At 51.7% G+C, this 21702-nt stretch overlaps 3 protein-coding genes across 5 annotated transcripts; 1 reads left to right on the top strand and 2 right to left on the bottom strand.

Moving 5' to 3' along the window:
• The first annotated feature begins 249 nt into the window (after window positions 1–249).
• On the top strand, window positions 250–16968 carry LOC6600421 (E3 ubiquitin-protein ligase Ubr3). 2 transcript variants are annotated; one of them, XM_026992602.1, is made up of 12 exons: window positions 250–802; window positions 864–1879; window positions 3908–4644; window positions 4704–4932; window positions 4995–5407; window positions 5473–5631; window positions 11689–14625; window positions 14707–15130; window positions 15210–16258; window positions 16337–16468; window positions 16534–16673; window positions 16746–16968. In XM_026992602.1, exons 2-12 carry the CDS (start codon window positions 1240–1242, stop codon window positions 16861–16863), a joined length of 6978 nt encoding a protein of 2325 aa, XP_026848403.1. In that variant the 5' UTR covers window positions 250–802; window positions 864–1239; the 3' UTR covers window positions 16864–16968. The 2 variants fall into 2 exon arrangements, with proteins under 2 accessions (XP_026848403.1, XP_026848402.1); XM_026992601.1 differs by having other exon boundaries at window positions 250–1879.
• Window positions 6040–11263, bottom strand: LOC6600424. Of its 2 annotated transcripts, none has more exons than XM_026992603.1 (5): window positions 10827–11263; window positions 10437–10763; window positions 7103–7821; window positions 6612–7007; window positions 6040–6524 (listed from the first exon to the last, which is right to left on the bottom strand). In XM_026992603.1, the coding sequence occupies exons 1-5, from the start codon at window positions 11097–11099 to the stop codon at window positions 6230–6232; spliced, it is 2010 nt and encodes a 669-aa protein (XP_026848404.1). In that variant the 5' UTR covers window positions 11100–11263; the 3' UTR covers window positions 6040–6229. The 2 variants fall into 2 exon arrangements, with proteins under 2 accessions (XP_026848404.1, XP_026848405.1); XM_026992604.1 differs by lacking the exons at window positions 10437–10763; window positions 10827–11263 and adding exons at window positions 8108–8263; window positions 8339–9379.
• Window positions 16969–19106: 2138 nt separating the features above from the next.
• Window positions 19107–21204, bottom strand: LOC6600423 (DM7 family protein GG17591). Its single transcript, XM_002025492.2, has 2 exons — window positions 20894–21204; window positions 19107–20826 (listed from the first exon to the last, which is right to left on the bottom strand). Exons 1-2 carry the CDS (start codon window positions 20958–20960, stop codon window positions 19361–19363), a joined length of 1533 nt encoding a protein of 510 aa, XP_002025528.2. The 5' UTR covers window positions 20961–21204; the 3' UTR covers window positions 19107–19360.
• Window positions 21205–21702: the final 498 nt, after the last annotated feature.

The raw sequence follows: 21702 nt of genomic DNA on the forward strand, positions 1-21702 counted from the left end.
TTCGGCATTGGAGAGTCTTGGGCGGGAACTCGGTATTTGAATCTGTTGATGGGGGATTGGAATGGTATGCTAGGCGAGCTGCATTTTGATTACCGGTAACCTGGCCAGGCCAAGCAGCAGGGTGGTATTTACCACGAATCGGCACCTTTATTTCGATAGCAGGCTACTTTTATCGAGCAGTTCTTCTTCTTTTTCGTCATCGTGTCGACGCCTCTCTGTGACTGGCTATTTGGCCATCAGCTCCGCATAGCATTGCAGATAAAATTCATATACATATACAATTATACAGCCTGTGGTGTGTAGGTTCGTAGAGCAAATCAAAATTTGCAGTAATAAAGGCACTAGCGAGGACCTTAGCAACATCAATAATACGCAATTTATAGCATCAGACACGGGACAGCCGACGAGTGCAGCCAATTGATGGATAATACGAGAAAATAATCGTAATTGGCAAGTTCAATGCACGAATAATATATTTGGTTATATTTGTGAGTGTGCGTGAGGGTATTGGTGCTTGATAAGTATATGTGTCGATTTCTTATTCACTAAAACTCCTGGATAAAGTGCCGTGAAAATTGCGTAAAATCGAAATCCTCCCACGCGACGGACCCCATCCGAGTCCGAGTCTGAGACCGAGTCCGAGTCCAGAGTGCGACTGCACCGTGTCGTACCGTCCCCATTCACAGGACGGACGGGATGTAGCAGGTCGGGCGAACAACGTCAAGAGAGCGAAGAACATAGAACACAGAAGGCGGAGATGTTGGAGCGGCTCGAGCTGAGCAATCCCCAGTGTCAGTGAGTAGTGAGTCAAAGTCAAGTGTGTTCTCGTTCGGTGTTGTGAAATTCTCCGTAATCACTTTTAGGGATTACATTCCCGTGCATCTAAACGTCTAAATTCTCTAGTGAATTCTATACTAAAGTTTAAGCCGAGCCAAACACACACAAAAAAAAAAAAAAAAAAACCAAAAAAGAATCACCGACTGCTGCTCAACGAGGCAGTAGTATAGGAAGAAGAAGAACGGCAAAGAAAAAACTTGTTTGAAAAAAAAGAAAGAAAAGTCCGAACGGAACGAAAAGACGGACGCAAGACGAGACACCCAAAGAAGCTGAAGCAGAATCGGCGTGGATCTCTGGGCATCTTTTCCTAGAGAATCGCCCGAGAGTAGCGACGTCGTCCGCGACGTCACCAAAATACAAAACAACGCAGAAGCAGAAGGTGGTCCACAAACAGGAACAGGCATGGACGAGGATGACAACCTGTCAAATGCCGATATCAGCATCGATGACGAGGACGATGATGGGGACAGGGCACGGGCCATGGTCCAGCCCATGGTAGACGAGGATGAGGATGACGACGACGATTCCGATGTGGATTTGTCATCGGTTTATGTGCAGGCGGCGGGCCATGTGTCTGTAGGTGCCGGTGGCGTTGCCGCTGCTACCGCCGCCTCTTCCCGCACGATTGGGGAAGGGAGTGGCACTGCCACTGCCACAGCAGCTAGAGCTGGCAATTCCCGTTCGCCGTTGCATGACAAGTACTCAAGTGCGGAAGGCGGTGCAACTGGCAGTGGCAGCAGCTCAAATAGCAGTGGACACTATGGAACCGGGAGTTCGGCTGCTGGAGCAGCAGCAGCTGGCGAGGATGCTGGCGCCAAGCCGAGCTTTTTCTTTGGCACCTCCTCATTCAGCCTACGCAGCCGCAAGGAGGTGGCCGCCCTCATCAACACAGAGTGCTGCCGCGGCAGTCCCACACCCGATCTGGACTCCATTATGGATACGCTCTTCAATCCAGGCACGCCCATCGATAATCCCGACAACATCGAGTGGATACGCTGGCTAATCGCCGGTGGTCGTACACCGCAGGAGTTTGTCAAGATTGGTGAGTACTCATTCGTAGTAAGAAGGATGAGAGAGAGAGAGGAGAGTGCGGCGACTGGTTCATATCCATGTGTCAGCTGATCGGCGGGCGGTTGGCGGCAGGCAGTCCGTTGCCCCTAAGAGGGACCCCGAGGTGTGAGTGGGATGGGATATGTGCCTGCGCTCTATGCAGCATATATATGTGTTGGACTGTGTGCAAGTGTGTGCGTGTGTGGTGTCGTGTCTGTGGTAAATGGTAAAGGGCACGCAAGGGAGTGAACAGCAAGGTAGCCAAGGTGCAAGGCAGCGTGAAGAGTGCACCACCATGGCAACAGAAAAACATACCTACAAACATATACATATACAAATACATGAAAATATATGTATGTATGTAAAAACTTCCCGCACTTACAGAGTTCACTCTCGCAAATTTGCCCAATTTAATCCCGACTAATCATCTATTTGCCAATGCTCTGCTTTCCTGCATTTGCTGCTGCAGACAATTTTATTATTATTATTATAATTTTTGGTGCCAGGCTGCGTAAGTCGCCAAACTCTAGGTTGCTTTTATCGTTGCTCTTTTTTCTGTTGTTTGTCCCACTTGTCGGCTCACTCGCTCGCACACTAGCTCAATGTGTGCATGCATGTGTGTGTACACATACCCTAAACGCACAGTGGCGACTGCAGCTTGACACCTTGTGGCCGTCCGCCCGCCCGCTGCCGCCGTGTCAGCTGTTCTTGTGCAGTTCTGCCTTGCGTAATATTCTTACCCAGCAGCAGAAGCAGCAGCAGGCAGCGTCCCATCTAGGTGCATCCGTCCACCGTAGGCACACATACATACAAGCATGCACATCTGGATCTGGCACCTCTCTGTCACCGTTTTGCTGGAGTGTTGCTCTATTTTACAATACCCTACCCTTGCAGAAAATAGTACACTCGACTGGGGGAGATGAGGTTCGTGCAGCGCGCATGATTGCTCCCATTGTGCGGCAAATAAAAGGCGAAAGAGCATTGGAAGGTGTCCTACCTTTTGTGTTTGTTTTCAATTGTTTTACTAAAAAACGTGTATTTGCCTGTGTGTGTGAATGTTAATGGCTAGAAATGAAGAACATTTGTGAGATCTATACAATTGCATATGTATGTAAAATGTACCAACATTCAGACGACACACAGACACTTGTGGGACTCTCTAACTTTACCCCGACTCTGTCGCATGTTCGTCCGTCCATTGCTGCGTAGATTTCGACAATCCAAAATGTTATCAGACTGCCATTGCATATTGCGGTTTGTCATCAACATCATGTCATCCTTATCACTCACACGCTTATACATGTGTACAGAAATTGGCTGACCGTTATTTCATTGTTTCTGTTTGCCTCTGCATGCGCCTTCTTTCCGTTCCCATGGCCCCCGCACCGTACCGCCTCACGCCCCGCCCTGTCACACCGTTACCTTCAATGCGCTTTCCCCGTTTTTTGATTCATTCGGATTTCACTCTCTGTCCAAAAGTTCTTTTGCTTCAACAGAGAGGGATGGGTATAGTGAGTGTGCGTATGCGTATGTATTTTCGCGTGTGCGTGTGTGTGTGTGTGCTAGTGCGGAGAGTTGCCAACTTGTTTGGCGATCGATCGAGCGATCGATTGCCATTTCGAAAATTGTCAATCAATTTTTCGCTGCGCTCGCTATTGTCTTTACTGGTTGCTGCTTTCGACTGATTTCCTTCCGCATGACCTTTTCATCGTCGATGGCGATATGGCGACAGCCACAGCGAACAAGGTCCGCTACGCCCCAAGACAACAACAAGTCACGCAACAAGCTACAAGCGAAGAAATTAACTAAGCAATCCGAAATGAGTGCATCATTTATTTTAGGAACCCTATCAAATCAATGGCAATAGCCATGGCAAGAGGCAAAGGCAGCGCCACACACACTCTCACGCAGCGCAGCCTTGCCGCATCATCAAACATTTACCCCAAAAAGCAAAACCAAAATCAAAACCAATACCAATACCAAAACCAAAAACTAAGCGATTCTTGATTTCCATTTGCAGTGCGCAGCTATGACAACCACGCCAAGTGCGGCCTTGTGTGGGTGCCCCATGTGGTGGCCTATCGGTGCCGCACCTGCGGGATCTCGCCCTGCATGTCCATCTGTCGGGACTGCTTCAAGAAGGGCAACCACACAAACCATGACTTTAACATGTTCTTGTCCCAGGCTGGCGGCGCCTGCGACTGCGGCGACACGTCCGTGATGAAGGCCGAAGGATTCTGCAGTGACCATGGCATCAATAATCGCGTGAATCGCGATCCCGTGCCCAACAATCTGCTGGCCGTGGCCGAGGCCATCATGCCGAAGCTGCTCTTCCGCCTGTTGCAGCACTTTCGCGAGCATAGCGACACCTCACTGCAGGTGCACGCCATGACCTCGTACTCGTGCGAGGAGTTCGCCAATATGCTGATCGACCTGAACAACATGGGCGAGATCATGCGCAAGGTGATGACGCGCACCCTGATCAATCACGAGGTGTACGCCTACTTTATGGAGACGCCTTGCCAGGACACACGCAACGGACGATTCTTGAAGGCGAATCGCGAAAAGTACGAGGACGCGGTCAACCGGTTCCCAAATCCGGAGCCACCCGACGAGTACCGTGACCTGCCGGCGCTCTGCGAAAAGCTGGTCCACACCACTCTACTCGAGGAGTTCATATTCTGGACATTCAAGTTCGAGTTCCCCCAGACACTCGTCTGCTTTCTGCTCAATATGCTACCCGACCAGGACTACAAAGTGAGTGATAGCTCGAGCATATGCATTAACTTTTCGATTTGACTTTTTTCCATTTCAAGGAACACTTGACCCGCACCTTTGTGATGCACTACAGCCGAATTCCGTCCGTGCTGGAGATGTCACGCGATCCGGACACGCTAAGCAACCGCGTGGTCCACATGAGCGTTCAGCTCTTCTCCAACGAGAGCTTGGCCCTCAAGATGGTCAACGAGCTGTCGCTGTTGCATGTCATGATTATCAGCCTGAAGCTAATGATGTCCAAGATACTCATCCAGAATACACTGCACGGTAAGGGCAGCGCCAGAGAGCACACTGAACATGTATCTTTATCTGTATCTTGTATTTGGTAGATCCCGGCAAGAACTTTCACTTTGTCATCGATTGTACGCGCCAGGTGATGAAGGATCATTGCTATTGGCCGCTTGTCTCGGACTTCAATAACGTGCTATCGCACGAGTCGGTGGCCTTAGTCTTTCTTCGGGACGACAACCTCATCGACATGTGGTTTCAGTTCCTCCAAATGCTTCAGGGCATGAACGTGAATGTCCGGGAGACGGCCTCCCATGTGGAATTCGAACCTAACAGCTACTATGCGGCCTTCTCCTGCGAACTGGAGGCCAGCGCCTATCCCATGTGGTCGATCATATCCCATCTACAGGACGGCACTCATGCCCATCTGGCCAAAAAGATCATCAACTATTGTGTGACGACGCTGCACGAGTGGCTTGATTCGATTTACTTTATGGAGGCAAGACTCTCAATGGTGCGTTTCTGCTGCTCTTCTGCTCTTCATCTCTTACATACTTTTTCTCATACTTGCTTTTGCAGGAGGAAATGATGCAGGCCTCATTCCATTTTCCGCTGCATCGGTATCTGGCCGCCTTTGTCTGTCAGGCGGTCACCAAAATGGGCATTCCCCTGAGCGAAGTGCTGCCCTCGCGTCCTTACCTCTTGCCGCTGTTGATGATCCATCCGCTCCGTGTTCAGGTGAGTTTTCGGTTGCAGTTTGCGCTCCGTGAAAGACTACACAATATTCTATGGCGGGGTCCCTCTCAATACTCGACGCTGCCTTGGGCAGCTGATTCGGTTCCAAGAATCCAAAAACAGTATACAAATTGCTGCTCGGGGCGAGGCGAAGGATAGCCCAGTGCCCCGTGCGCCCGTACCGTACCCGTTCCTCCTGCAATATCTTGCAGTACTACCCTCGTTCAGGCTCCTGCGTATGTGTGCGGTGGTGCGTGATGGCGTGATATATATATATCGCACTAATCAAGGCTAAGCCGTACATTTTAGACGCCGTGGTTGAAATCCCTCCCTGTGGAACCGCCACGTTATATACAGCTGAGAGATCAGTACTACCCGCATGGATGGTCCTTGGTAGAAGCTTATTTCGAGGCTTGTTTTGTTCTCTTTATTTATGGCTAATTCCAATATTTTTTAGTTAATATTCTCTTGTTCTTGTCTTTGATTCGAGTCCTCTCACTAAGACCACACGAAAGTAATTGCAAAAGGTGTGTATTCTGTAGGTAGTAGTATTACAACTAGGAAAGCTATGGAAATACGTGGATCATTCGATCTGATCTCCTTAATATTTGTTCTTGGGCACCTGGACATGGGGCGTAAAGTCGTAGGTGATGATCTTGGGCCCCAGGAAGCCGCCATAGCCGTTGCGACCCTTGTAGTAGATGCCAATGCCCGACAGGGGCACTGGGGGATTCGATATCACATCCTGGACATCCATGAATGGGACTGTGCTCTGGGCCGCATCCTTATCGAGGCCCGTGTTTGTGAACTCGATGTACTGGTTGTGGCGCGACTGAGGTATGGAGTAGGTGATGGTACGAGTGGACACGTCCGCATTAGAAAGGCTCACTTTTTCCCTGCACAAACAGATGGAAAGATAGAGATAGAGAGATCGTCAGATTCTGGCTCAAGAATGCTGCCTTGGATGGATGATGGATAATCACCTGCGCGTCTTGCTGTCGCCGCTGACATCGGTGTTGTCGTTGGACTTCCAATAGCTGTTCGCCTCCGGCTGCAGCAGCTGGCCCGTCTTGAAATCGAACTCGCTGTAGCAGGCCTCCAGATTTAGATGGGCCCCCACCACACGAAAACGCACGCCGGTGACCACAAAGCTATTGTCGTCCGTGTTGACATCGTCGAGATCAACGGAGCGGCTCTCGTAGCTGAGGGTGTGATAGTCGGTGCCCTTCTTCACGTCCCGGTCGAAGATGTTATAATTCTCGACGGGCTTCCACGACAGAGTCGTATGGTTGATGCCGCCGCGCGGCAGTAGCTCTCCCTCCTGTATCTGCAGATGGAAAATGCGGTTCTTCTTCACAAAACGCAGTCCAGTCACGACCCTAGAAAGTACATCAGCATCAAAGTTAGGGAGTTAGGCTAGCCTTGTTTGATCCTTTGATCCTTCTCCCTCCTTCTGGATGGGATCTCTGCTCACCTGTTGCGCTTCACATCGGACACTGCCTCGCGCAGATTGAAGAAACGATCGGACTTGAGGCCCTGCTCGTCGCACATGCAGAAGCAGTAGCTGCAATGCCAGAAGAGGTACCGCCACCAGCTGTCCACCTTGGTGGTGCCACGCACACAGTTTGCCCGCTGGCCCAGCGTGCGTCCGTTCTCGTACTCGATGTACTCGTAGCGCCTAGTGCTGTTCTTGGGCGAGGGGCACACCCACATGTCCGAATCGACAAACTGGCAGTTGTACAGCCGCCCCGAGCACCTGGGCTGACGGGCGCAGTAGAGATCCTTGTAGCAGCCTTCGCTGCGGGTCGACTGATAGAAGGAGCAGGTCTCGCGGCATGTCTCCTCGTTGTTTAGATCCACCTCGTTCTCGATGTAGCCCTGGAGCAGGCGCGTCACTTCGTCGTAGGTGACGCCAGCCTCATGCTTTTTGGGATCACAGCGCCAGACAATACGATCGGCCCGCGTCATCACGTCCTTGAGCAGCTTCAGCGTCCGTTCCGTGCGCCGCTCGTAGTCGGTGCGCATCAGTTCAGCCTCTTGCGTGAAATTGCCCTTGCCATAGACCCGGAGCATCATCCACGAGAACTCCATCATGGTGTAGGCCTTCAGTTCGGTCAGAGCGATGTCCGCATAAAGAGAGTACACAAACTGCTGCGCCGACTGCTGGGTGTTGCATATTTCGTTCGTGGAGGCCTGGAAAATGGACAAAATGCATTTACTCGAAACGATATCAACAGCCCTGTGCCATCTGTTTTTGCCGTTCCGGCCGCAGAGCCATTAACCGTGAGGCGCGGCGCGCCTGCATTCCCCCCTATTGATTACGGAACACCTAATCAGCGCACATCTGGCTGTTAAATTTTTAAAATAACATGCCAATTATCGGAATGTTCCCCGGAGCCCGACACTGTGGTACCTGGTACCTCGCGTCGCCTAGGGGAACGGAGCGAACGGAAGGAACGGATCTTGGCTGCTGACTAACCACCATGGCTCTGTAGTAGAGTGTTTGCTGGACCATCACCCGATGTATCTCCTGCAGGATGCGGGCAGTGTTACTCTCGCGAAAGACCTTCTGGGTCAGATCAAGAATGTCACTCTCATCCAGCTGGCCGCTGTTGTTCTGCTTGGCCAATGCGTTCTGTGGGTTGGCGGTACCATTCAAAAGAAAGAAAGTTAACTTCTCATCTCTCGTGTGTTTGATCGTCTTCTGTACCTTGTATTCCTCGAATAGTTGGCTTATGTGCTCCAGCTCTCGCTCCAGAACCGACCATTCGTAGTGTTTAAGGATCTCGTAGCGCTGCACCCCAAAGGTGTGCTCCATGAAGGGTTTCGCATTGAAGTCACGGTGCGAGACAAAGATCTTGCGCAGCTGCGTTTGCTTGTTGTTCTGACTGTTGGCCGTCTTCTTCAGATACTCCCAGAGATCCCGCTCCAGGCTTACATATTCGGTGCGCAGGGCATCCACCTGCAGCATGGGTGTGCGTTTTACGCTGACGACTCCCCCCAATGTGGCCAGGGCAAGCAATACGAATACGAATACGACCAGATCCATGGGTCTGTGGCCCTGGACAGCGGCCGACGCTGTCGCCATCTTGGTTCGTCGGTTCTGTGCTGTGCTGTGCTGTGCTGATAGGCAGCCACTTATCCGCAGCAAATACTGGGGGTTTCCGCGACTCTTTCGTTTATTGTGTACACTATTTCCTCACACTCTGCGAGGAAGGCAGGAAGGCCGTTCAGTTGCTCTGCTTGCCAGTTGGCCAGTGCTTCCTGCTGGGCACAACTACTTGTCGTCGTTGATGTGGAATCTCTGTCTCTCTGGCCAGCTCGGCACTGGAGTCGAGTCTCGTTTTAAGACAAAGACCGTAGCAGGCTTTTATAGCTGCGATTTGTGTATTGTTTGTTGCTTGAAGGCTGGAATGTGGCCAACAGCACAGTGCAGGCACATTTGCAGTTGTATATTTGTTTTTGTATTCCAAAGCAAAACGGATAAATGTGTGTCCGCACTTTTTGCGATTTATTTTAATTCGCTCACTTTTTCGGTTTGTTCTGTGTGTGTTGTTCTGAGTGCTGGTGCCGTTCTGCTACTGTAATTTTTCTGTTTCTGTTTCAAAGCGCTCCGCTCTTGGCTCCGCTCCCAGTGCCTGTGTGTTGGTGTGTGCTTGCTCGTTTGAGAGTGCTCGCTTGTTTGTATTGGTGCGTTTAAAAATCGCTGACTGAAGCTCTTTTTGTATTGTTGTAGCTGTTTTTTTTTCTTGCCAGACGATGGGCAGCGTAAACACACAGACACACACACGCCCGCATACATCGACAGCGTTTGGTGTATGGATGAGTGAGCGAACGTCCGCAATCCCAGTGTGTAATTCCATGCCACGAAAAAATTGAGCAAAATCGTTTGATTCTTATTCGGTTGAAAAGACTGTTCCCGTACGCTACATTTGGAGCAGATTTCGTATCCCCTACGTGCTGTACGATTGTTTTATTTTCTGCGATCACTTTGGCACCGCACCCCGCACCACATCGCATGCAATAATCCAGTCGATATCTAGAAAGTGGGTTTTAGTGACGTCACGCCATCTAATTGGCATGGACAACAGCTGTTCGCTAGCTCTCTCAGGTGCAAGCACCTCACTCTGTTGGTCTGCGCTCTCTCAGGTCTTGTACTGCAGTGCGTAAGCTCTCCCTCAGCATTCGTTCTCTCTCGATGTATCCATCTCTCTTTGACGCAATGCAAACAAAGAGCTGTAGCCTATGCTCTGCTCTGCTCCGCATGGGGGCGGCGTTGCTGCAATGCCCTCTGTCGTGTGTTGTTGTCATTTTGTTTGTTTGTTTGTTGACTGTGCAGTCTTTGTTGACACCAGACCTTTGACCTCTTTGTGCGTATACATACTCACAAAGAAATGAGGGGGCGCAAAATTGCAACGATTTTCGCGTACCAGTTTTGGGACAGCAAAATTAATGAATAAAGTGCGTGAGCTTTCAGAGCTTTCAGCTTTGTCTTGGTTTTGCTGACCGTTATGACAAAGCCGATGATGACTAATCGGCGGCGCGGACTTTCTTTTGCCCAGCCGAAAGTCGAAAATGAAGAGGGATGGGATCCAGAGAATACGGAATATACAAACAGATCGTCACGAAGACACAACCGGAAAGTCGAGTTTAATTTAGGGGACCCAGACCCAGACGCCCGCCCAATTCTGGGAAACAACTTAACCTAACGCGAATGAATCATCTAGGAAATGAATTCACTATTCGCACTCAGTCTGCAGATTGATGCCGCCTGGAATTACATATTATCAGTGTCTAGGAAGAGTTACCTCATAACTGGTCGCCAGATGGGCGAGCAGGCTGCTGCTGGTGCCCGTCGTGTTTGCCTTTTCCTCGCTTCCGAAGAGCGTGAGATGCAGGCGGTCCATCAGGTGGTGCACCGAATGGGCATTCGGCGAGACTGTCCACTCTGCGAAAGTCACCAGGGTGGACATCTCGAGTTTGTCCTTGTGGGCCTCGTACTTCTGCATCTGCTGGTAACGCGACGAGATCCGGTTGACAGTGTCCCCGATGTCATTCATCTTGGCCAGGATGGGGGCATTCAGGTTCATGTGGCTGGTAACCGTATCTATGGCCAGGGCCACATACTCCGCGTGCTGTAAGTGGTCGGATGGTGGATTACTTTACGATGATGAGTGGTTAATCTCTCAATGCATTACTTGCTCCTCGGTCTGGTCTATCTGCCGGGTGACCTCTTTAAGGCGCTGCAGCACCTTACGCTGCTTTTCGCGCATTAGAGGAAAGTCTATGTTGGCCGCCAAAGGCGAGGACTGTACAATGTCCCAGGCCTTCAGTATGCCCGTGGACACCTCCTTCACCACGTGTATGATGTCCAGCACATCCTCGATCACGGCCGTTGTTGGGGCGGGCTGCTGGAGTGTTACCAGCAAGGCCAGAGACAAGGGAATCCACCATTTCATTGCTGCTGGCATCTTGAGTTGGGCAGGTGTGTGGGCTGAGCTGCTGCGTGTGTGGGTGCGGGTGTGTGTGCGCTTAGAGATTATAATGTTGAGATTTACTATACGAAAATTTGTTATATATGGGGACACGGAGATGGGACGGACACACACGCAAACGCTCGCACGCGACTGCACCCGTTGAAATTTGAAAAACGAATGCGGGATACCACAACAACAGAGAGACAGCAGAGATGCTCTCGCTGTTGCTTCTGACACTAACTTAGATTGATTAAAATGCACGTATACAGACAGGCACGAGACAGTTTCAATTCACATGGATGTGAAATGCATCTGTGTGCTGTTGTTACTAGTTGTGTGTTTCTCTTTTGGTTTACAGTTTACAGTTCTTTCTGCTCGGAAGGGAGAGTATGCAAGCATGGGTCGCAGCATAAGTGTGAGTGAGCCAGCAGTATGTCGACTTGGCTTGGGCAGTTTAGAGTTGCTTTCCAAACTCGTTTCGATAGCTGATGGCTCTGTCATCGATAGAGGGGATATCGCACACTGAACGATACTTCCGTTATTTTCAAATCACTAATTTGAACAATTTTTTTCTTCTTTTCAGAGCTTCTTCTACGAGATTCTGGCTGGCAAATGGGTGCGAAATGGTCTCCAGATCAAGGGCCAGGCCATGACCTACATACAGGCCAATTTCTGCAACTCGATGGCTGACATGGACCTGTTTTTCCTACAAATCTGCGCAACCAATCTGCCGCAATACTTTTTCCTGCAGAACACTATCGAGCTGTTCGACGTGTCCCAGTGGCTGGAGACGGCACCGCTGAAGCAGCCCCAAAAGGCGGAGCAGTCCTCCATGCTGGAGGGCTTCCTCACATTCCTCGCCACCCTGGTCACCAGTCGCACCAATCTGGGCAACGATGAGGCCACCCAATGCATCATCGAGATCAGCGCCCTGCTGGCCACCGAGAACAAAACACACTCGCAGCTGCTCGAGCTGATGCCGGAGCGGTCGGGCAATGTCCATACCAAGAACTTTGAGACCTTCCTCAAGAAGCTGTCGGTGTACAAGGCGCCGTCGAGTGGGTCCGAGAACCTCGAGCAGGGGCTCTTCACACCCATCGACGAGGTGTGGGAGAAGTACTATGATCCGCTGCACGTCCTCCTGCGGGCTGTGCACCGGCGCGACTTTCAGTCCTCTCTGGACCGCTTCACAGCCTATGTCAAGTCCAAGGAGAAGATGCCCGCCAGTGGCAACCTCTGGCCGCCGTTCCGTCTGCCACAAGCCCTGCCCACGTCCAGCTCCTTCACCGATCCCTGCCGCATACTGAACTCGCGCGTCTTCCACTCCACCATCCTCTCGATCTTTTTCCGGGCCGTGCACACGCGCGATGTCTCCGAGCACCTGCTGGCCCTGGCCGTCTTTCTGCTGGAGATGGCGGTGGAGACGAGCAGCGATGTCAGCGACAGCCCGCCGGCGGCCGCGGCCGCCATGGTTGAGTGCGGAGGTGGTGGTGGAGGCGGAGGGGGATACCATCACGGATACAACCAGGGCAGGCAGGAGCCTCCGCGACTGTTCCAGTGCTATCCCACGGACAATCTCAGCTGCAACCTGCGGCACCTGGTCAAGAAGCTGTCCCTGAAGTCGCGCGATCCGCAAGTGATTGGGTCCAGCTACCGCTCCAATCCGTTTTACTCCGATCTAGAGTTCGACGTGGAGCCAGACTCGGGAATGGGCATGCGGATGATCGGACAGATAGAGTCCGATGGTGATGAGGCGGCTGGCGGACCGGGAGCGGGAGCAGGAGCAGGAGTGGGAACGGGACCTGGAGCCGGTGCCATGACTGTGGCGCGCAGGAACATGTCGCAGGCTCTGGTGCCAATGCGAATGCCCGGAATGGAAGTGGCCCTACCGCCGGATCTGTCCGTTGTGCCGGAGACCGGAGTGATCATCCGGCAGGACAGTAACGAGGATGACCTGCTGCGAGATCGGGATACAGCCATGGATTTGGGTCCCGCCGCCCTCGACTTTCACTTCCCCATGCAGCAGATCACGCTCCCAGAGAGCGGCATGGAGGTGGCCATACGACGTGACCTCCTCCTGGCCGAGAGCAATCATGTGGCTGGAGTAGCTGGAGCGGTCGCTGGCATTGGCATTGGCACTGGACCACCGGCGCTGGCTGCGCCCAGCGAGATGTTCTCTCCCACGACTCCCACCGGCAGCGGTATGCTGCTGCCGTTCCAGCGCGTCCAACCGGTGGCTGTGCCGAGCAGCGGCAACTTGGACATTGTACCCTCAAACGCCCTCGGGATGGGCAGTTTTGCCGGCAGCGGGCGGCGCATGAACTACGATGCCACTGGGACTCGCAAGCGGTCCGTCGACATTGCCATTGGGGGCAACAACAAAGACGACCTGCACATGGACGAGAGCATTCTGTCGCTGCTCCTGAAGCTGCACTCCCAGCTGAGCGGCACCCTTGACAGCTTTTCGCTTAGCGATGGTGAGGAAAACTCGGAACTAGGATCAGCAACGGCATCGCCATCGGCATCGGATCAGCAGTCCATGGATGTGGACTGCAATGAGGCGAGCACATCGACGGCCGCGGCAGCTGCCGAGAGCACTGCCCTGGCCGAACGGCATGGGCGGGGGCGTCGCAACTACAACAACATCTATGTGTCCGATTCTCGGATCGGCGACGGGCCCTTCTTCATTGGGAATTTGCTGCGCAAGATTGCCAAACGGGACGAGCAGTGCGCAGTGAGCATCGACGAGATACGGGCCCGCCTCTGGCCCAATCAGCGCGAGAAGCAGGCGGAGGCGAGGGCGCGGGAGAGCAAGGAGAAGGAAGAGCGCCGCAAGAAGGCGCGCGAGCGGCAGCAAAAGATGATGCAGGACTTTGCCAACAAGCAGATGCAGTTCATGCAATCGGCGGCAGCGGCGGCCAATAACATGGACAACGGGTTGGAGGACGACGAAGATGAGGATCTGTACGAGGAGCAGCCGCGCGAGAAGGAGTACGACTGCATCATCTGCAACTGCACGACGCCCAGTACTGAAACCAATCCAATTGGCCTGGTGGTCCTTGTCGAGTCCAGCGGCATTGTTGGCCATCGTCGGCGCATTGCCGATCGCCTGCCGCTCCCCCTCGACGCCGGGGAAGAGCAACGGCTGGCCCGCAGCACCCGCCTGGCCTCAGAGTTCAGCCGCCGCACCGAGCTGCTCAGTTTGAAGTTTGGCGACGAGTCCTGGTATCTGTCCAACAACATGTCCTACGACAACGGCGTCCATGTGCAGTCGTGCGGCCACCACGTGCATCTGAGCTGCCTGGAGGCGTACCTCAAGACGTTGTACACCACCCAGCGGCAGCCGGTACAGGACCGCGGCGAGTTCTATTGCCCGGTGTGTCGGCAGCTGTCCAACTCGGTGCTGCCCCTCAGTCCACAACTGGACCGGCCCACGCATCTGGTCAGGTCGGGCAATCAGCCGTTCGAGCAGCTGGTCGCCGATCTCTCGGACCTGATCAAGGAGAATGAAACGATACCGGTAAGAAAGGTTGGGAGTGCTTCTCATTCTATCATCTATTACCCATCATATATATATGTGTACATTGTCTCATCCGCACAGCCACCGACAAAACTGACGGAGGCCATGGGCCATGCCATGGAGGTGATGACCAACATTTCGCAGCGAAAGGTGAAGTGCGCCTCCATCACGTTCCGCAAGCTGTTCATCTTCGTGACGTCGATAGCGCGCACCAATCTGGAGGCGGAGATCATCCAACGCGGCGGATCACTGTGCACATCGAATGCCACGCGCTATAAGCCGAAGAGGGACTGCATTGTGCCGCTTCTGCATGTGCTATCGGTGCATGTGCGGGTCCTGGTCGAGTGGCCACTGTGGAGCAGCTGGGCCTCGCTTGCGGGACTACCCGTGAGCGATGCGGAGCCGCTGCCGGCCCATTGCCAGGAGCTGATACCTAGTCTGCTAGCGGATCCCATTGCACTGCTCCTGAAGTTCATTCTTTTGGCACCGCTGCACTTGGACCAGGGCAAGTATTGCAGGGAACAAATTGCACCGATGACGGGCGCTCATCTCATCTATTGTTTACCAATCTCTATTCCCAACAGACTACTTCACCTGCATGGTGAAGGTGATGTACAATTTGTTGTACTACCAAATTGTCGTCCAGCTGTGCGTCACCCTGACGGATCTCGAGTGCGAAAACATTCTGACACTATACGGCAGCTCTGGGAGCACTAGCACTACCAGCACCAACACCAGCGCCAGCGGCAGCGCCAACGCCAACGCCGGCAGCCAGCCGACGGAGACGGCAACACCGGCAACAGCGGAAACAGCGGAAACAGCGGAAACAGCGGAAACTGCGGAAACTGCAGCCGTTGTCAGCTCCAGCGCCTCTGCATCTGCCTCCGCCTCCGCCGGCTCTGTGCCCTCGTCCTACAGCCGCCGCAGCAGCTCGAGCCGCTTCAGCGGCCATCAGCAGCAGAGCGCCTCCCAGCTGGGACGGGCCATGGCACTGGTGTTGGGCGAGACCGATTGTCTGATCAATCTGCGTCGCGACAGCATAGCCAGCACTTCTGCGGCAGCGAGCAGCAGTAGCAGCAGCAGCAGCGGCAGCAGCAGCGGTCCTGGCCACGGCTACGGCTACGGCTACGGTCACGGCCCTGGCCACGACTATGGCCCCGGTCACGGCTACGGCCACGGCCACGGCCACGGCCACGGCTACGGCCACGGCCCCGGCCCCGGCCCCGGAACGAGCGGAGGGACAGCATCGTCGTCAGATGTGAATCTAAAATCGATGGAGCTGCAGCTGCAGTCGCTGTGCCTACCATTCCTGCGGGTGGCGGCCCTGCTGCGTCAGCATTTGTATCGCCATGAGATGCCGGAGATATCGGCGCCGGGTCTGGAGTTTGTGCGTCTGGTCTACTACCTGGAGCTGGTCACCGACTCGATGGACTGGGACTGTTTCAATGCCAGCAAAGGCCTGTGCTTCATACCGGGCACCGAGCACACACTGCCCCAGTTCTGGTGCAAACAGCTGCGGGAGGTACGCCCGCCCTCGGACACCATCCGGGAGCTGGTGCTGATCAACCAGCATTCGCTTTGGCAGCAGCCGCGACTGCTCGAGCTGCCACGCGAGTACGAGCGTCTGTTCACGGTACGCTGCACTGCACTGCCATTCCTTTGCATACGACTCGTGCGACTCATACACGTTTACATATTTTTGTCGTTGCAGTACTACCACGAGCGGCCCTGCCTCAATTGCTACAAAGTTCCAAAGGAAAGCTCCATTTGCCTGCTGTGCGGGACGATTGTGTGCCTCAAGCAGAACTGCTGTGCGGAGAACGATTGCTGTGAGGCAGTACGGGTGAGTTGTTCACAGTTTCTATCGCCCTGCACACTCACTAATTATACGTGTTGCGCCGTTCTCAGCACACGCTGTCCTGTGGCGGCGGCATTGGCATCTTCCTGGTGGTCACCTCCACGTACATCATTGTCATACGCGGTCGTCGCGCTTGCCTGTGGGGATCGCTCTACTTGGATGACTTTGACGAGGAGGATCGCGATCTCAAGTGAGTTGAATGTTGCACGAATGAGCATGAGTAAGCACGAGATTATTCAAATGATTGCTTCCCTGTTTTTAGGCGCGGCAAACCTTTGTATCTGAGCCAGGATCGGTTCAATTTGCTGGAGTCGCAGTGGCTCTCGCATAAGTTTGCTCACACAAAACACACCTGGGTGTTTCATCGCGATCTCTTGTGAAATATGGAAGATTTACTGCGCAGCATACAGGAGCTGGTTGGCCAGATCTAGCGGGAAAAGCCAAGTCAAGTCAAGTTTTCAGTTACCAGTTTCCTGTTTGCTGTCTGCTCCACGCCTAGTCGTCCATCACCAGTCAACAACCCCAAAAACCCCAGAAACCCCAGAAACCCAAGAAACCCAAGAAACCGACCCGACTCAAAGCGATCTGATCTGATCTGAGGCTTCTCCTCAAAATTATCTCTTCTTCCCCCGTCCCCGTAGGTTTAAGTTAGTTCGTTATGTGCCCCCCCCCCCCCCCCCCCCCCCCCCCCCCCAAAGCAGCATATTTCAAAATTCTGGAAGGAGGAGGAGAAGTGTGCACTCAAGACATACTACTATATATATATATTGGATATATCAGACGCATCTACACATATGTATGTACATGGCGACGAGCCCCACATGACACTAATCGGTCGTTATCTGTCGCTATACGCATCTCAACACGTACTGGCACCGCACATAGCAAACCGCACTGTCAGCAAAGGCATCAAATCAATGATATTATCTGTATCAAATAATTATTAATCAATGCAAATGACATATGTTGTAAAATGTAACTGTTTATGGGCTCCAGGTCCAAGTTAATTGATAAGAAAACACACACACACTCGCACACAACATAAACACAAACAAAAACACACAAAACACACACGATTACGATTACGATTACGCCTATATGATCGCATATATGTATGTGCATATGTACCAGTATATATATATCTGCCTGTTACCGATCGCACCCCGCATCTATGTATGTGAATCTCTGGAGCAAGATCTAAGAAATTATTTAATATATTCGAATAATATGCATATATACATATACATATATATATATATATATAGATATATATATAGATAGATATCTGTGTTTCGTGTTCTACCTATGGAAGCCTTTAAGTTTTAAGTCTAGTATCGCGATATCTTTAATCTCTAAGGAAGCAGCAGCAGCAGCAGCAAGAAAAATAGCTAACAAAAATAACAGAAAGGAAACGAAACGAAACTGTCTACTTTGGCCTCATGAGTTTGTGCATGTAAAAAACGAAAAAGAATATGATATTGATATACATATACATATACATATAAATATATATATATATATGAGATGAGATGAGATAGTTAATTTATAGTATGTCTATTCCATACTTAAAGGCGATGATAAATACTAAAGTTAAAGAACATTGAGAAGCAAAACAAAACGAAATGAAATGAAAAGCGAATTGTGAAATGCGTAGAAAATAGAGCTGAAAATGCATATGCATATATGCATATATCTAGGATATATAGAGAGCAGGGAGAGAGGAGGAGAGCAGAGTGTGCAATGGGCAAACAGAGGACAATGGAGAGAGCGAGCGCTGACTAGCTGGGCGACTAGCCAGAGGATTAGGAGAGGTGTTAGGGTGAATTTGTTATTAGTTTTTACCGAATGTGTGTTACATACATATGTAGGCGTGTAGGCGGGTAGGCGGGTAGGCGGGTAGGCGTTTAGGCGTTTAGGCGTGTAGGACTTGGCCTCGTCGTTGGCGAAGCTGCAATTTGCAAATTGATATTGTTTAATAGTTATTATAACGCGCTGCTATGGCAAATTGATATTTTTTAATATACAAACTGTACTATAAATCTATTATTGTAATTAAATATTGTGAAGGGACAGGAGTGCACGGGACAGTGGGCAGGGCAAGATCGCAATCGATCGCATCGATCCGCAAGCTCTCCATCCATTTATTTTTCATCTCGTTAAGCACTGGGCCAAACGAAGCAGCAGCAGCAGCAGCAGCAGCAGCCGCAGCAGCCGAATCTGCTATTCCTATTCCTTAAAGTTATTGGCAAACCAATTGAATCTACTTTGAATATATGTATTTACTTACTTGCTCTGGACTCTGCTGCCTCGTTCCATCGGTGCCAATAATCCAACAGAACTTCGGAGGCAGTCATACCATACCATGCTCTCTCAATCCCCAATACCCACTCAATGGTTGATTCAGTGTTATTCTTTTTTATTGTTCTCTCCACTCCGAAAAATTTGTACTCCCGGGTCTGTTGCGCATTGTAAATACAACTAAGCGAAGGATCATTTTGTAAATGTGACAAGGGGCGGAGCCGGAGTGATGCATAGATGCATATTTGTGTACACACATAATACATATTATATACATATATATGTATACTATATATAATATAAATCACAAAGTTTTTTCTTTTTTTTTTTAGTAGTTACGTAAATCTAGACTTTTCGGTTCGGTTTGGGCCTATAATCTTGGCGGATAACCCGCAGGATTCGATGGCACATAGCACGCAAGCAGCACGCAACTCGAAATATGTATCCATTCTGATTAGCAAAACAAACCGAAAATCATGGAATCAATTCAAACAAAACGCAGAAAATTTAGAAAAAAAATAATAAAAAAAAAGTATAAATGAAGGATATCCGTGTTTCAATGTCTCCAGATGTGTAGAGTTACTGGCGCACTGCACAATGGGTGCAGTTTCCACGGGACGGCTTCTTACGCTTTGACATCTTCTTCAGCAGCTGGATGACGGCTGGGCCAACTTGGGCGCCCTGCGGCTGAGGCTGAGTTGGAGGTGGAGGTGAAGGTGGAGTTGCCGGGTTATCGCGCTTGGCCGCACGGCTGCGCATAATGGCGCGGTATTGTTCGACGGCCGCCTCCACGTTGATACCAGCTGGCACCTTTTTTTTGGTCAACAGATCTAGTGCCAACCGGCGGATCGTCATGGCACCCACTGAGATTTCCTTCTCGTTGCCATACAAGCCGAAGATTAGATCCATTAGCTCTTTCTCGGGGTTGACGCTTCTCGGAGGACGTGAGATCGGTGGATTGGAGACCGAAGGCACCGGCACCGGAACCTTAGCACTGCCGTTGAGCTTCTTCAGCTTGGCCTTCCAGCGCCCGAAGAACAGGGGCGGCGACATCACGGAGCTGTGCTGAACTGGTGCCGTATCGGGCAGCAGGAATCCCTGGAACCAAGAGTATGGCAGTGCGCCGGGCGCAAAGACACAGCCGGCATCGAAGTTCTTTGGCAGATAGCGGGTGGGTATAAACACAGGCTTTCTGCCGATGATTTCCGGCGGAAAGAGCTCCGCGGGCAGCTTGAATTTAGGCCCTGGAGCGTTCATGGTGTCCAGGGATACGTTCGGGACATGTGGCTGAACCACCGTCGAGATCACCGTCATGGCGTATGGCATCATGGCGTCAGTGGCATTGGCCATTACCACTTTCATGTCGGTCAGGTCCGGCACGTAGATGTTGTACTGAGTCGGAACGGGATTGTCGATGTATTTCTTCATCATAGCCATTGTGTTGGGATCGGCCCCCACAAAGCCCATCGCCACTCTGCAGCGCGATAGGCGCTGTTGGGTGTCAGCCGACGACTTGCCCACGGTGGTGGAGAGCGGACATATGAGGTCAGTCGCCAGGCCCTTTAGGATCTCCTTAAGGACGCGACGGCCGACGAACAGTGCCGGTGTCGGTCCCTTGTGCTGCGACGGCAGCATCCCGATGGGGTAAAACTTGCGTGGCAGCACCCCGGGTCCGAAAACACCGCCAGCATCGATGCCCGGCGGCAGTAGCTTCGGCGACAGGAAGATCATCCTGCTGATGGGCGTGTGCACCGGAAAGCGTTCGACCGGCAGCTCGAAGCACAGGCAAGTCTTCTCCTCCTTCAGCAATTTGGCGGCGTCCGGATCGTGCGGATAATGCTTCACGGACAGCTGGATCAGCACCGTACGCTCTGTGCTCTTCGGCACCACCAAGTTCCGCAGATTCGGAACATATCGCAGCTTTGCGTTTGAGAGCGAGTTCATTGAATGCATCAAACTGTGCATGTGCTGGCAGCAGATCAGCGAGTTTCTCTCGTTGGTCGATCCGGGGATTAGGATGTCCAGTTCCGGGTCCAGATCAAGACCTGAACGCGTGTTTTTATTCAGATTATTATTATTTGTGCGTTTTTGCGATATGGGAGAGGGGATTACCTGTTTGCTGCGCGAAAGCCTGAAAGCCGGCCATTTTCTTGCCAAGCCTTACGTTTTTTTTCGACATTTCGGCGATTTCGGCGATTAAAGTTTCACAGAAAGCGCACCGGGGGCAATCAACTAAAAAGATGACGCCGATTCGATCAAAAAAAACTTCGGCTCCCCTTGCACTCGCGTTATTTTGGGAACCGAGAAGAGATGGTTGAATATTTCTCGGATTTTTTGTTCGACTCCGCTCGACACTCGCTCGCCTCGTTTGTCGACTTCAAATGACACAATTAGACTCCGCACTTCCGGGGAAATTTCAAATGTCAGGAAGATCTGGAACTGTCAATTTGATGAAACGTTATGGTATATCGGAATGATAACTATATCGATAACGATAGATTTCCGTGCCGGCAAAATGGGGAAAATGTCGGCGACTTTGGCAACTTTGGCTACTTTGGCAACTTTTGTAAATTCGAGCGGTGTAAATACATACATATCATATGTACATATGTATGTATGTATATATAAACACAATTTTTTTTAGTGTGAATCCCAGCACAATGGGGCCCCTGCAGGAGGCTTGCCAGCGCAACCTCGTCGAGAGGCAGCGGATCCGAAAATGGCTGCAGCATCTGACGGGCAAGCGCTCCGGGAAACTGCTGTGCAATGACAAGAACAGACACTGCCAACCCGACGGCTGGCCCTGTTTGACGTCATTCGGTGTTGCCGATGCAGGTGGGAGGATGGGCGCGCCTGCACCTCAGCGCCAGCACCCACAGCCATCATCCGTCCCGAAACGTGCACGCCTACGAAAGCTCAAG

This window comes from Drosophila persimilis, unplaced genomic scaffold, assembly GCF_003286085.1.
Source record: "Drosophila persimilis strain 14011-0111.01,24,50 unplaced genomic scaffold, DperRS2 tig00000766-arrow-arrow-pilon, whole genome shotgun sequence".
Classification (NCBI taxonomy): domain Eukaryota; kingdom Metazoa; phylum Arthropoda; class Insecta; order Diptera; family Drosophilidae; genus Drosophila; species Drosophila persimilis.